Source organism: Columba livia, chromosome 6, assembly GCF_036013475.1.
Source record: "Columba livia isolate bColLiv1 breed racing homer chromosome 6, bColLiv1.pat.W.v2, whole genome shotgun sequence".
Lineage (NCBI taxonomy): Eukaryota > Metazoa > Chordata > Aves > Columbiformes > Columbidae > Columba > Columba livia.
The window spans coordinates 23,272,713-23,288,071 of record NC_088607.1 but is presented as its reverse complement, the minus strand read 5'-3'; the positions used below and the strand labels follow the sequence as shown (position 1 = coordinate 23,288,071).

The 15,359-nt window shown below is 38.0% G+C and overlaps 1 protein-coding gene across 6 annotated transcripts in view; it reads right to left on the bottom strand.

Annotated features, from left to right (window-relative positions):
* The window catches only part of ADK (adenosine kinase), a 288,751-nt gene that overhangs the window by 149,419 nt on the left and 123,973 nt on the right, over nucleotides 1-15,359 (bottom strand). For all 6 annotated transcript variants that reach the window (XM_065067582.1, XM_065067581.1, XM_065067580.1 and 3 more), the window contains 2 exons: nucleotides 5,903-6,075; nucleotides 9-117 (listed from right to left, as the gene is read on the bottom strand). In XM_065067582.1, coding sequence (XP_064923654.1) covers nucleotides 9-117; nucleotides 5,903-6,075 — 282 coding nt within the window. The remainder of the gene's footprint in view (nucleotides 1-8; nucleotides 118-5,902; nucleotides 6,076-15,359) is intronic.

Genomic DNA, 15,359 nt, shown 5'->3' with positions numbered 1-15,359 from the left:
GAACTTACTGCTATATAATAAACTTTGGCCTTTTCCACCAGCTTCCAGTTCTTCTCCAAATCAAGATGCTTTTCTTTCTTATAGCAATTAGCAGCAGCAAGGTTAGCTACGAGAGACCTGAAAGTGATTAAAAACCAGGCATTAGACCCTCTTTAACTAACACTACTGCAAATTTGTCACAAAGAACAAACTTTCTCAAAGATAATCAAAGATCATAAGAAACATAAAAGCAATTAACAAAGAGCAAGACAAAACACATATACTTTGACCATATCATATTTAAATAATATATTGTAAAACATACATTAAATACAATTTAATTACATAGTTTATGTAACCTATCACTACTATGCTGTTCAAGTGCCTTCATTCACTTAGAATCAACCTTTCCTGCATTTTGTGACGAACTCCCTCTGTACAGTATAGTATCTGCAGATTTTCATTAAAACTTTCCTAGTACCTAACACCTAAAGGAAAATAGCTGCTGCAGTTTAACTTCTGAAAAGTATTTTCCCCCACTAGAACCAAAAAGTTGATGGATATGAATGTCTTCCCTTTATCATTTTCCAACAAATAGTTATTTAAAAAGGGGAATTGCTTGGGTTTTTTTCCTCATTAGGTTCATATTTTCCTTTCACAAATGAAAAAGGGTCACGCTGCTACTTTCAGATGATGAACTGTTAAAAAAACCACTTTGGCTTAGCTGTGTATTACTGGAAAATTACCAAAAACTCATTTGTAGTTCATTCTCTCCTAACAAGCTATAACACAAGCCACAGGACACAACTTCCATTAGCAAGAATAAAAATACTTGTATCATATTTACTTTGCTACATGTAAGATACATTCTATTTTAAATCACCCTCTTTGGCCATTCATTTCAGCCTTATGAAACAGATAAAACTTACAGATGTACTCTTACAAATGAGTTATAAATGATGATTATACACTAATTCACCACTCTGGCTACCATGACCAAGTCCTTCCGTACAATTTTATTGTGAGAATGTCTAACAACATCCAGTATTTAGAGAAGGGGAGGAGGGGGAGCAGGCATTTCCAGAGTCGTAGTCCATAGTCATAGGATGCACTGTTAACATCAACACATCACTGTTTTGTGATATTTCAGTACATTAGCCAGATAAATAATGTGTAACTATACATACAACATATGGCTATTGAAAACTTTTACCTTCTCCAACATGCATATAATTGATGTTGTATGTGTCATCCCTTTCCATAGAAATACCACTTGAATCCAGAAACAATGGGTCAGAGTGAATTGCTAGTCTGCTTCTATTGAGTTAGGCTTCTGCCTCCAGACTGAGTACCACGTAAATGTTTTAGGAGGTAAGTAAACTAGGAATTCTTGAAAATTTAGTCCACCCCAAAATCTTTCCAGTATCACCATTTCTCTTTGTCCTATTCAATAAGAACCAAACAAAAGCCCAAAAGAATCTCTTATGAAGACAACTAAGTCTCCCTGTAGACTGCTGGAAGTACTCATCACTGACAACCCCTGCAAGTTAAACAGCTCAAGTATATAAAAAGATAAAGCAAAAGGTTAGTCTAACTTTTTCTGAATATATTAAATTAGAGCACAATTCTTTGCCATTTCATCCCAGGAATATTCTCAGGGCTTATCAATTTAATTCTAAAGCCTAAAGACATTGAGAACTAATGTGAATTTGGAAAATTTAGAAAATAATATTTTATGAACAAATAGACCAAGTCTCAGTAGCAGCACAAGTAACATGACAAGAAGTTTCACTGTCCGTGAACATTATTATTTCGGTGACAAAAAAATCCATAGGAGAACAAAACAAATCCAAGAAAGATATGCAGAACTGTGGTAAATTTCTGTAAACCAAATTTAAAAAGCAAATTAAATGTTTCAGTTTTGGCAAACACTAAATATCCATCAAGGACCTAGCTGGAAAAATCTTGTATGTCTACATATGTTCCTAAATGAAAAGCAACTATGTTCCAGAAAACTAAGCAAAGACTCTCTCTGTTTCCTTTCACTTACCACATGCCCCTGAAATTGTAAACCTAGCTGTCTGCGGCTACATCCAACCATAGAGATGCTCTGCACATGATATGTAAAAAAAGATTGTTACACTGAAGACAAAGGGCCAAGCTTTTCCAAATTAAAACTGCAAGTTTAATGGCACTAAGTTCAACATGTGGGACACAGAGAAGGTGGATTTCTTTTCACTGAAATACGGTAATTGGAGACCACCAGAGTACTTCAAATCAAACAGCATAACTAAGACACTCTGCATGTGGGTATTTCTGAGCAAAATGCACAAATCAAAGTAACAGATCACGACACAGTGTAGGTACTACTTTATACTTTTATCCTGCGTTAGATTTTCTTGAAAAGCCCCGAGAAAACAAAGCATATTAGTATTGCTAAGCCAGAGAATTCAGAGCAGTAATCAGGAATTAGCTCAGAACCTTTTCCTGCAAAAAGCCAGATAATCTTAGCAGAAACAAGAAACGTTCACATCAGGGCACCTGGAGCATAAATATACACAGCCACTTATTGGGAAAACCAGGAGTGCCATTAGGCAGCTCCTCCAAAACAATGCCGAATTACCCGAAGAAGCAAGTTAGCACATACAAGAGATTAATCAACAGAATTATCAACTGAAGCCAGGCTGAAGTGATTCTTACAAGTATAGAAAATACTGAAACCCAAGAAACAATCAGAGGTTAAAGACTGAGAATAAACTTGCTCTCACGAGAAGGAGGAGGGGGTTGCACAATGAAGCCTTTAGCAGCAATGGTCAGCCATGTTTTTCTGTCTCTCGAGGAGTGAAATAAGTCTCCTGTACTCCCTCCACATTCTCAAGCACGCTCTAAAACAGCAATTGAAACAAAGCTACTGTTTCTAGTCTTTGAGCAAACATTTGATATTGAGAAAGAAAGGTGTTTTATGTTTGCAAACCAAAAATACTGCTTAGTAAGTTAAAGTAGTACTTACAGATATTTTAACGCCTATATTCAACTAAAGTTTTAAATTCCATTGAGATGTATGACAAAACATACATATATTTTTCCTGAATTCATTATGTATGTCTATTGAGAGTCGTGACTTCAGTTTCCCATCATGTCATCTAGGAAATGGTGATTGCTACAGGATGAGTACACAGACACTATGTGACTGAAGAGAGAGGTAATCATACAGCAGAAACACCTTTATTGCTTGTCTTTCTTCTCTTTGAAAAACTGGATATGGATGCTGGAGATGAAGAGGGAAGTCTGTAGACATAATTAATGTCAAAACTGCAGATGAAGATTAATGAACTCCTTTCCTCCACTGAGTATGTACATTCAATCTTGAGAGTAAGACATTATGTACGACATTAAATTAGGAGGGACGGGGTGATAAGCTGGAGGACAGGGCTGTCTGTCATTCAGTGGATCTCCAAAAGCTTGAAGAATTGGAAAGAGAGATAACTTGAAGCCAAATCCAAAGCCCTGCAACCAGGATGGAATAACCCTCATGCAGCAATATAGGCTGGATGTTGACAGGATACAACACAGCTTTGCAGAAAAGGACCTGGAGGAGCTAGCGGACCAGGCTCGGAACACAAGTCAACACTGCACCCACACAGAGATATTCTGGTCTCTACAAGCAAGCGCGCAACCAGCTGGACCTCATCTGGAGTTCCAAGTCCAGCTTTGAGCTTTATGTTACACGTAAAGCACTGACATAATGGAGTGCGTCCAGCAGTGGGCCATCAAGATTATTAGGGGGCTGGAATACTTAACAAATCAAGAAAGGCTTGGCTGAGCTTTAAGAAGAGGTAAATAAGGGGAGACCTTGCTGACACCTTCAATATCTAATGAAAGTATACAGAGAAGATGAAGTCAGACTATTCTTGGACACAAGAAGGAACAGACAGAAGCTGGAAGAAGGAAAATTCCAACGGGGTATGATCAAAAGAGTTTCTCCCATTAAGAGTCATCCAACACTGGAACAGGTTGCCCAGAGAGGCTGTGCCATGTCCCATCCTTGGAGATACTGAAAACCCAGCCCTGAAAATATTACATGGTCCTGAAAACCTGAACTAACTTTGAAGTTGGTCCTGCGTTCTGCAGGGGTTTGGAACAAGATGTCCACTCTAACTAAAATTTTTCCAGGGTTTAGAGGCAAAGCTGTACGAGGAGCAGCTAAAGTCCCTTGTTTTTTTAGCCTGGAGGAGACTAAGGGGAGACCACATCGTGCTCTACAGCTTCCTCACGAGGGGAGAAGAAGGAGCAGGCGCTGAGCTCTTCTCTCTGGTGACCAATGACAGAACCCGAGGGAGTGGCAGGAAGGCCAGGGGAGGTTTAGGTTGGACATGAGGAAAAGGTTCTTCACCCAGAGGGTGGTGGACACTGGAACAGGCTCCCCAGGGAGGTGTCACAACCCCAAGCCTGGCAGTGTTCAAAAAGAGACAAGAATATTCTCTCAGACACATGGTGTTCTGGGGGTTGTCAGATGCAGGCACAGAAGTTGGACTCGATCATCCTTGTGGGCCCCTTCCAACTTGGGACATTCTATGATTCTATATTATATGGAAAATTCTCTCTCTCCTGACTCTCAGTTCAGTTCATGTTGCTGCCTTTTATAATTAAAACATTCACCAACATAATTAAAAACATTCACCAACTTCAAGAAGTCTGGTGTAGATTTTATTACTGGATTGCTACCTTACCTTAATAAATTCTACTGCTTTGAAAGGGAAAGAGCAATTCCTCTGAATCAATGGCACCAAAAGCCAGAGAGGGAAACCAAAAAGGATAATTACAGATGTTTTGGTCTTATTCAGAGCCAAAAAGAAAATATTCTTCAGGGTAACCGATACCATTTCCATTATTTTTTCAATATCTAGTATCAGAAAATTTAGATATTGGCAGAAATCCAGGGGAGTTGGTGTGTGCTCGTAGCATCTCAAGATAAAGGCAAACCTGACTGGCTGGTTTTGAAACCTTCAAATAATTGTCAGGAGGTAATCAGCTAAGAAGTAGCACATAAGTTCAGGTGTTGTGAGTGGAGGGAGAAAGAAGAAAGCAAAGGGACATGCTCAAGATAAATACCTATTGTCTTCATTATCTCTTTCTAAAATTCTTGGTTTTATTAGTTTTATTACACTACACAAAATAAATTGCTCTATAAACAGATTCTTACTTATGGAATGCTCTGAAACCATATAAAATAGTACAAGACCATTGTTCATACTTGACAAATATATGAAAGGTTGAATACGTCATAGATTTCTGGACAAGTGATTTTTTTATAAAGCAAAGACCATCTGAAAATGCAGCAAAAGAAAAAATGAAAGACAAAATCAAGAAGAAATTGTTGAGATGTGGACATACAAAATTACAGTTATTAGATTAAGTTAATAACTGTAAGAAAAAAAAATTGTTTTTTTCTTCCTCTCTTATAAAATCAAATTAACCCATTCAATCAGGATATATGTTGACACCCATTCTCTTTAAAGATATGATCACCTGAAGTATATTCCTCACTTACCAATCAAGTATAATACATGCCTTACATGCCAATCAGGTTCCACATAGGCTGCATAAATACACTTGTTAACCAACTTTTATGTCCCACATATTTTCTCTCTCCAGAGCGACTGGGAGCTATGAGTTCAGAATTAAGTAGTAGTTTATTATCTCAGATTTTTCTGCCATAATAGAACTGCTGTTCTCTAAAAGCACACTGATACTGCACAGACCAAAACTATGAGACAACACGGGACTGCCTGGGTCAAACTGGTGGAAAAACTTTCTTTTTCATTCAAATCACAATTTTTAAGGCCAAATTTCCAAACAAATTAGGCTTCACATGCTATGCAGACTACATTTACATCTTAGGAACATATCAAAGGCCCCTGACCTGTTATCACTAGTGATGCAGGCAGCACAAGTTCCCGTTGGTTCTTCACTCTGCTCATAATAATGGGCATCCACATGAGCTTCCTCAGCTTTCTTCTTCAAGATCTCTCCAAATTTATCTTTGCCAATGCACCCGAAGAAAGTTGCAGCTTTGTAAGGGCTCTGAATCATCCACTGCAGATTGACAGGAAAACAAACGAACAAAAACCACAAACAACAACAAAACACACAAAGTTAGCATGCCAGATATATTTTTTTTTTGTCATTTTTCTCTCCACTTGCCATAATTAATTCTGTGCCTACAGAGCCCTACAACATACAGAGCACTTCTACTCCTGAAGTAAAAACATCTGGTACATCAAGGGAGGGAAGGTCAGCAAAGAATAAAAAATTTACACTTAATGATCCCATTGAGTGTTTAATACCGAAAGTAAAACTTAAATACACATAGCTCACTATCAAATAAAGCAGATTAGTATGTTTTTACAAGGTATTTCAAAAGAAGTTCCCTTGCCCAAGGGAGGTGTCCCTATGCTTACATTTAATCAAGCAGCGTATGATATCTTCAAAGAAAATTCATAGAAAAGGCAAAAGAAACAAAAAAAACCCCAAACACCCACAAAAACCAGTGAGACAGCACATAAGGAAAACAATATATTTGAGAAACCTAAGAAGAAACATTGTGCAACATTCACAATACATACAAAAACTAAATGGTACTGAAAATAAGCATTTATGTCTACCATTTAATTATAAAAAAGGCAATGCTCCCCTTTTACATTGTTAAACCATGCATGAAAATATCTATCTCCAGCTTTATTAAGAGCAGTTCTGTCACTTGAATTGTAAAGAAAGAGTGTAGCTGCACAGTGTTGCTAAGGTGCCAGGTTATTTCATAAAGCTCCTCTCTCATTAAACCACAATATGTATCATTCATCTGTAAATGTAACTCCATTCTGTACTAAGTTAAAAAATAGCATTTCGCAGCAAAGTAAAATCAAGAGTGAACTAAAAATATAAATGCAAAGAAACAATCACAGGCCCCACTCTGCTGGTGGTGAGTCAACCAACTGAAGTCATTATAATTCACTCTAATTACAGCCAGAAAGCTTATCCACTCAATCTATAGTATGAATTAAAGGCTACGTCAATTTACTGCTATACTAAATCCCCACTTATAATTGTTTCCTAATCAAGATTTAAATAAATGATAATGTCTCCATTACAAAGCAGCATTAGTGGTAGCTGCAGGTTGTAGAAAGGTCAAGTAACTGAGTTGCAAATACATGCTTAGTCACATCTTTATTACTTCCAGCTCCAGGGTAGGGGAAAACAAAACAAAACAAAACCAGAAGTCTTCAGTCATGTAAAAGTCTTCATTAAAGAGGGAAAGGTAGACAAAAGTTCCAAGGCCTCTTTCCTGCAGCAACTTAACATATATCTAAAGTTTAAGGACAAAAAGGATTGTGTCATCAGATGGTGGCAGCACTTGATCTCTCATTCATGAAATGCACACTACTCTGCTAATCTCATCCATATCTCTATTGTAAATTAACACCTAACACGGGAATTATCTACAATGTCTTCGTATTTTACATACATTCACACATACCCAATACACTTTTGTACAACGTTCATTTTGAATGTCTTGGGAACAGTAATCTTTTATATTTGAGGGAATGTTTAAGTAGAACAGACGACTTAACAAAACCGAAGATCTTATGACCTAGTGTAAGCAAACATGGAACCAATTTCCACACTGATAAGAACAGAAGTACCTGAAGCCTTGTGTCCCACGTTGAAAAACAGGTCTTACTCTCACAAATAACAAGAATTAATACAGATCAGTATGAAGAGCATTTATCAAAGCATCAAACCCCAACAATTCTTAAAAAAACATAAGACTTCAAACTGTACCTTAATCTTACAACATTTTATCAAATGACGTAACTTCCTTTACATATAAAGTCTGACAACACTTGGAGCAGTAGTATTTCACATACATCTCTGAAAAAATAATTTGTGCTCAAGTATCACAGTTTTGGCAGCAGCTGAATTTGAATTCAGATGCGATACATGCCATATATAACTGTCACAATCCTTACTTTAAATCTAAGTAATCTATGTGTTATTACTGAGAATCAAAAGTCATGATCTAGGATTTCTTGGGATAGACCTCTGTATGTTGTACAGACCACTTCTTCCAGAACAGTGGTTCTGCTCATGTTCATGATTGGAAACACAGGTATTATATGGTGGTGGAATATTCCCACTATATGGATATTATTTTCATTTTCACATCTGAGCTACGTTAAGCAACACTGAGGAAGATGGAAAAGTAGTTCAGCAGTGCTTCTGGAAAGATCCTCTCATCACAGATCTCCAGTTACAAATACTACCAGCTTTTTGGAATTATCTCTGCATATTCCCACAATACTGGTGGTGAGGTCTTGCAAGTTGCAAAACTCCTCCAAACTGTTCCTCCTGTCCTCAGTTAAAGGGCTACATATTAGAAAAGGCAAAAACCAGACATCACATTACAAACTTGATGAAACTGAACTGTAGAAATCTCCCTGTGGTATACCATTTCAGTTGCACCTAGTGGAATGAGTCACAGCAGGCATTTTTTCCACATGTGAGAAGAAACAAGAAAAAATAACATCTTCAAGGTAGACTCTGGAGCACTTTTTAAAAAATTTGACCCTGGATTGGAGTTTACTTTTGAATAACATGATATGGAAAACACGGGCTTCTATGGGTTACTTCACACACCACTGTTATTATCAACATTTTGGCTAAAACACTCTAAATGTGAATGGGGGTCAATCATCACAAGACCATGAAGCAGTCAATGCAGCATTATATCCAATAACAAATGAAGGCCGACAACAAACTGCACATATTAATGCCAGGCATATGGTTATATAAACTGCAAATTTGTTTTATAGATTAATGTGGAATATAGGACTTAATTGAATGAAAAATACTCTAGACAGGAATGGAAAATGACCCCGCTCAGTAGGCTCCAGCATAATGAGTTAATTATCTAGGATTTGGCTAGGCAGTGAGACAACTATTACCTAACTGTACTGACGGTCTGGTCAGGGGAAGTTGGCACCCAGCCACACCATGAATACTCACCATAACCCAAGGGAATCTGGGGCCCTTAATGCCCCAAAGACAGAAGTGTCAAAAGTAGGAAATTACCATGAAAGAACAAGACCGCCTCAGGAGTGGGATGCTACAAAGGAAACTCAAAATCTATGGTTTATGAAATCTAATGTGTTTCTTCATCTAAAGTTTTCTTCTGTCAATGCAGCTTGAACATCATGCACACCCAAAGACAGGCCCTGACCTTTTCAGTTAAGATAAGCACCTGTGACAGGGGAAGGAGCATGGAAAATAGAATACCTTTCAGATGTTGAGATAACAGATTGCATTTTCCTTGTTGTATGCACCCTGGTAAACTAAAAGAAAATATCAGAACTTATTTATTGTCTTTAGCATAACCCTGTCTTAAAAATCAGGCTGATTTCAAAATAAGCATCATCTAATATCAGATTACCCTATCCCTACAAGCACATTATTCCTTATGATCAAATACTGGTCAGCACTTCCTAAAGAGGCCAGCACCCTGGCCACTCACGGACACACTAGAGAGTGACAGAAAGCTTCTCTCCTTATTTTCATGAGACTAACTTGGGCTCAGAGTAGCAGGAGTATCTGTTCAAGTGCTTTTTCATGATCAGAGTTAGCAGAGTGACCTCTCTGGCATGCTTTAGTTATCAGAGAAATGTAAAGAAACATTGTGTTCCAGCAAGTGGGTAGCAATTGCAGAGAACAGCATCGTCTTTTCTTGCAAGATGTTGAGATGCCAAGAAAATTTCGTAACAAGTAAAACTTGTGAAGACTCCATTGTGACTTTGTGAGACTGCTTGGAGTTAACTATGTCCCACTCTTTCAAATCCTCAGACTCAAAGATGTGGTACACCTACTTCTACTTTTGTCTGATTAGGAAACAGCTTTGGAAACCACCTTTCCACCGAGTTACAGAAGCACTTGTAGAAGCACTTCTTCCAACCCTAGACTTGACTTTGATTGGTTACTCAAGGCTGTCTTTTGAGAACAATATTCAAGATGAAATGACAGAGTTCCCTTAATGGTCCCTTACACTCCAAAAATAAAAAATGCCCCTTCATACTATGTGAAAGAAAATCAGTGGCCTTAAAGTAGTAAAGAAAGAGAGAAACCTGAGTTCTTTTTTATTTCCCAAGCTTATTCTACTTAGCTTGAGAACACTATGCTTCCGCTGCAGTGGCAGAGTGCAGTATCCCATATCACAACACTCAATCTGCATTCAAAGCTTCGCTTTGCTGTTCCTGCACAGTTCATTGTAGAGGAGAACCTCTACTTGAAAGGTAAAAAGCAACAAAACTAAATAGTTGATCTAATTTATCTCATTATCTCCAGTTGCAAAGATACTTCCCCTGCGGAAGGAGAGTTTGCTGCTACTGGATCTCAGTACACAGTCCCATAAGACTTAAAAATAAACATCATACTGATGAAGATTTAGACAGCTTTATAGCCCTCTGACTAAAACAAAGATCCTCCAGAAATTATTTCATGTTACTCTGACTGTATGCTTTGCTATAAGTGCTGCAGTTAACTGGACAACACTGATAATCAGAATGAGGAGGCTGACGAAGACACTTGCTATCAGGCCCACACTGTTCTCCATCTGAACTCCTTAGCTCCCAAATTGTTTTTAGAGCTGTAGCCAGTAGTGCATTTCCACATCTGTCAGTCATCTTAAACTAGCAATGCCAAAGCATATGAAGTTTTGCTTAGACTGACATACCTTCTGCACACAGGAGTTTTCAGCTGTTGACTTGAATCCTAAATGCCTTGGAACTGACAACACAACAGGAAGCATTATGCCCCTTCACAGTGAAGGATCTTCAAAACTCATTAACACCGAATACAGACATTTGAAGTGCATCTGAAGTGTGTTATCTGGAGATGGACTCTTCTCTGCATGATCTGTCAAATCTGGTCTTATTTTAAATTGCAGCTCACAGAGGAGAAGACTCAAAAGACCAAAATTAGCTAAGACTTGAGATGCTTGCTAAATCGAAATAAAACAATGTTAGCAACTACTCATGAAGCATTCTTTTTAGTACATCACAACAGAAATGCCTTCTCTTTATATGGGTCTATATAGAGTATCTCTTATTTTTATATTCTGACTTTTGGAATGAGTCTACACACACTTCAGGTTTCCCCAGTCTGCTGTACCCCAGGACATGCCCTATCATCAGATATATAAACAGTCCATTAAAAAGCTGTTTAAAATGTTTTAAGGAATATTTTAGATGGTAAAAGAAAATAAGTCACACATCATCTTAGAAAACTAGATAAAATGAGAAAAAGTGGGATCAAAACCTAAATCATTATATATATCTTAAAAACACAAAAAACTGACAATATGCAAAACAATTCTAAAAAACAACATTTGTGTCACTGTTCCAGGGAACTCACTTATTTTTTGTGAATGATGTGACACACCTCAAACACTACTTCGAATGCAATATTCTGTTACCATAACACACACTATATCATTTGAAATCCCTACCACGGTGGGTTAACCCCAGCCAGCAGCTAAGCCCACACGCAGTCACTGTCTCACTCCTCCCTCATGGGGGGGTGGGGGAGAAAACTAAGAGTGCAACAGTGAAAAAGGAAAAAAAAGAAAAAAAAGCATGGGTCAAGATGAAATGATGCAAAGGCAATCATTCACCACCTCCCACCAGCACACTGAAGCCCAGCCAGTCTCCAAGCCACAGCTATCTTGGAGAAACTCCCCCTCCCTCACTGCCCCCAACAGTTTATTGAGTTTATTGCTGACCATATTCCAAATGGCCCGCACTACCTCCCCGGTCAGTCAGGGCCAGCTGTCGTGGCTGTGTCCCTTCCCAACCTCTTTCCCACCCCACAGTCTACTTGGTGCAGTAGCAGAGTTAAAAAAGAGAGAAGGCCTTGGTGCTGTGCGAGTACTGTTCAGCAATAGCTAAAGTGTTGCTGTGTTAAACAACATGGTTTTGGTGACAAACCTAAAATACAGCACTGGTGGGCTGCTATGAAGAAAATTCCATTCCCAGCAGACCAAATATACCTATTGAAGAGTAATTGTTATGAGAATACAGCATCAGGACCCTGGAAAACAGATGGGATACTACAGTTTTGTTCCAACACCTTTGCAATCCTTTTTCTTTTTATTTTATTTTTTTCATTGATCAACATTTAGAGATTGAAACAGCTATTCACACATAATGGCCATATAAGAAAAATGGAAAAGGAAAAAATAAGCTTATCTTTATAAAAGCAGGTTTGCAAAAAGGAGGCCCAGTAATTCTTCCACCATTAGCTGAAGCTGCCAAATCTTGCATGAGGAAGTGATATTGTTAAAAATGCACGACAACACCCTCAAGCAACTTCCAGTCAAATGAGATAAAAGCGGTAATATTTTTTAAAGGAAAAGACTAGCTAAAGCCTTGCACTGAGACCAATATTTAAACCTTATCAGGGTCTGGTTCAACACGCTCTACCCAAATCTCTGCTCAGCAATATCTATTAGTTTTAGTGTGGTGCCACAAGTTATGCTTTGCTACAGCTTTTCAGCTTGAGATGTCTATCAAAACATGAATCGTCCAGAAGAAGTACTTCATTCACTTCTACATTTAAAAACCACAAAGCTAACAAACTGCCTCTTAACAAAGTCTATAATCCAAATGACTGTTTTCGGTGCTGCTATTCTATTGTATTCTATTTTGTATTATTTCCCTCTTCATCTGCATGTCCACTGTTTTATTTAGTCTAGTTTGTAAGCTTGTTGTACAAGGAAATACAAGCATATTTTCTGTAATTAAATATGTAGTAGCCATATTCCAAGCTTTCAATGTGGCCAAAAGTTAGCTCTCTCTTTTATTGCATCCCTGAAATATCGGCCACTCGAGGCACCTAATTCCAATATTCCTTACTCCATCAGCCTCCTACCCTGCCTTTATAACACTAGACTTGGGCCCCAAATACCTCAAGAGCAGCAGCCTCTCTTCTGAAGTTCTGTGTATGCTACGTGAGGCCAAAGGCAGAATACCTCCTGCAAGACCTTACAAGGCACATAATTGAGACCACAGCTGGCCTTGGGTCCCTTCCGTGTCTGAAGCACAGAACCTGAGGCCTCAACCACTTCCTCATTGTTTGATCTGACGTATCGCTCCCTTTCCCTTTCCACAACATTAATGTGGTCCCTTCTCAAAACCAGGTAAAAGATGATACATGTACAAAACAGGACTGGTCGTGCTAGTTCTTCATCACTCAGATGACAGTTATGTGAAAGGTATCTCAACAGTAAGGATTCCAGGTTTACTTGGGACTCTTCTGCAGCCATTTCAGTGTCTACAACTGCTCATTAAGAAACTTGCTAATATTACAAAGCCATGCACAATTAAGGTTTAAGAGTATCTTTATCAGTGAAAGAATTCGAATATACTAATTTCCTTAATGAACACTGAGTGTGAAACATGGAAAGGTGGCGAATAAAGTACAGCACAAAAAATCTTGTTATTCTGTGGCTAGAAGCTGTGGTGTTGAGCTGTTAATGGAGGCATATTAACAAACTGAAAACAAAGCATCATACTTGGGTACAGTAAGACAGACTCACTGGGCAACTGTACAACCCTGTTAACCATGCCTCAGCTTGCTCTACCTGTAAAGAACTAGCACTCACTTTTAAGACATATAAAAAACACTGATAAGCATTTAAAAAGTGTCTTGAAATTCTCCACTGTAGAACACTGTACATGTATTTAAGTGAAGTTGATACTGTTGCAGATTGACATTTTATGATATTTCACATATGATTTTGCGTATCTATAACCTTAAAACAAATCTTCCTTTTCAAAATGCATGTACATGTCATTCTCACTCCCCTGCTAGATGATGTGTAGTCTCAATGAATACACCCACACTCAGAATGACAGCAAAAAATCCACAAGTGAGGAGACTTCTTTCATTGTCTGGCAGAACAGAATTCAGAGAGCACAAACTGTAAACAGCTGCCTATCAGCTTCTATCAGCAATAGTATCAAAAACAGATGGCAAAGGTCAAGTCAAAGTTTATTGACAATGATGAACTTTGACAGCCTCTATTAAATTACTTCTTCCTCTAAGGTGTATGTGATCAAAGCAGCAGAGAGATTTTCACTCAGTCACATAACAAGCTATTTGTTGAGATTGAAACATCTGGTCAATATCTGCTAACACTGCAATTTCATGCACAGTTAGCAATAGGGTACATTTCTTCTCTTCTTCTTACAGGGTCCATAAGGGTGGCACACATGGTCAATCATTTCATTCAAAAAGGTTTCAATTCCAGGCATTACATACAATTGTCTCTATGCTTTATAGTATTTTAAGTCTACCTACCATTGTTTTTCATCATCACTGCTGCCTGCTCTACTCTTTGCTACAAAAGCCCACAAATATGACACAGCACTTAAAGCTGAACAGCCTTTGACTACTGCAGTTGGCAGTTAAGGTAAGGCAGTTCTACAGTGGCAGGTCTTCACCTACCTGTTGTCAAGAATTCTTAAACTATTTACCAAAGCTCCAGTAATACAAACTGTAATTTTTGTTCTAATAGTAAACTCACCATTTATGAGGCATTCTTGAGCAATTAGAGAACACCCCTTTTACTAATTTATAAATTACTATACCTTTTACAAATTTAATACGCAACATACACTATATTTCAAGTAAACGGGTGATAATGGCAAGAATTTGATGAATCACAATCCTATTTCTCGATCTGAAATTGCAAGAAGACACACACTGTTATCTAACCCAAATGCTGAGAAATGCTTGCCTTTAAAATTACACATCTATGTTGCCACAGCAACAAGTAGTGGATAATATGAAATGTACTTCACCCTTTCTTTTCTAAATCCCAATCTTTTTGGCTAAAAGAGAAAGGAGGGCTAGTTGCAAACATGCGTACAGAAAGTACATTTCAAAGAGTTTTCAGTTATTATTAAATAACGTCCATTTTTATTCAGTTAACAGTTGATTTGCACATCTCATTACCACACCGGCTGACTCCAAGTAGCATCTGAACCTTAAAAGTTTACCTAGCAATTGTAGGAAGACACTGACTCTGAAACTCTTCAATATAATTATCTATCCTGCCCAGATGCTGCACCAAAGATATGACAGAGGGGTGAGCAGGGAAGGGAGAATCTACAAAATGCCTGAACAGAGACATCCCTCAGAGATGTCACTGTAGATGCCTGGGATTTTCTGGAGAGTGTGTTGACTTATAGCACTATGACATTTATTCAGTAGTACCTCATTGTTCTGAAGGAATGTCTTATGGAACCTAGATTAAAAAAAAAAAAATCAGA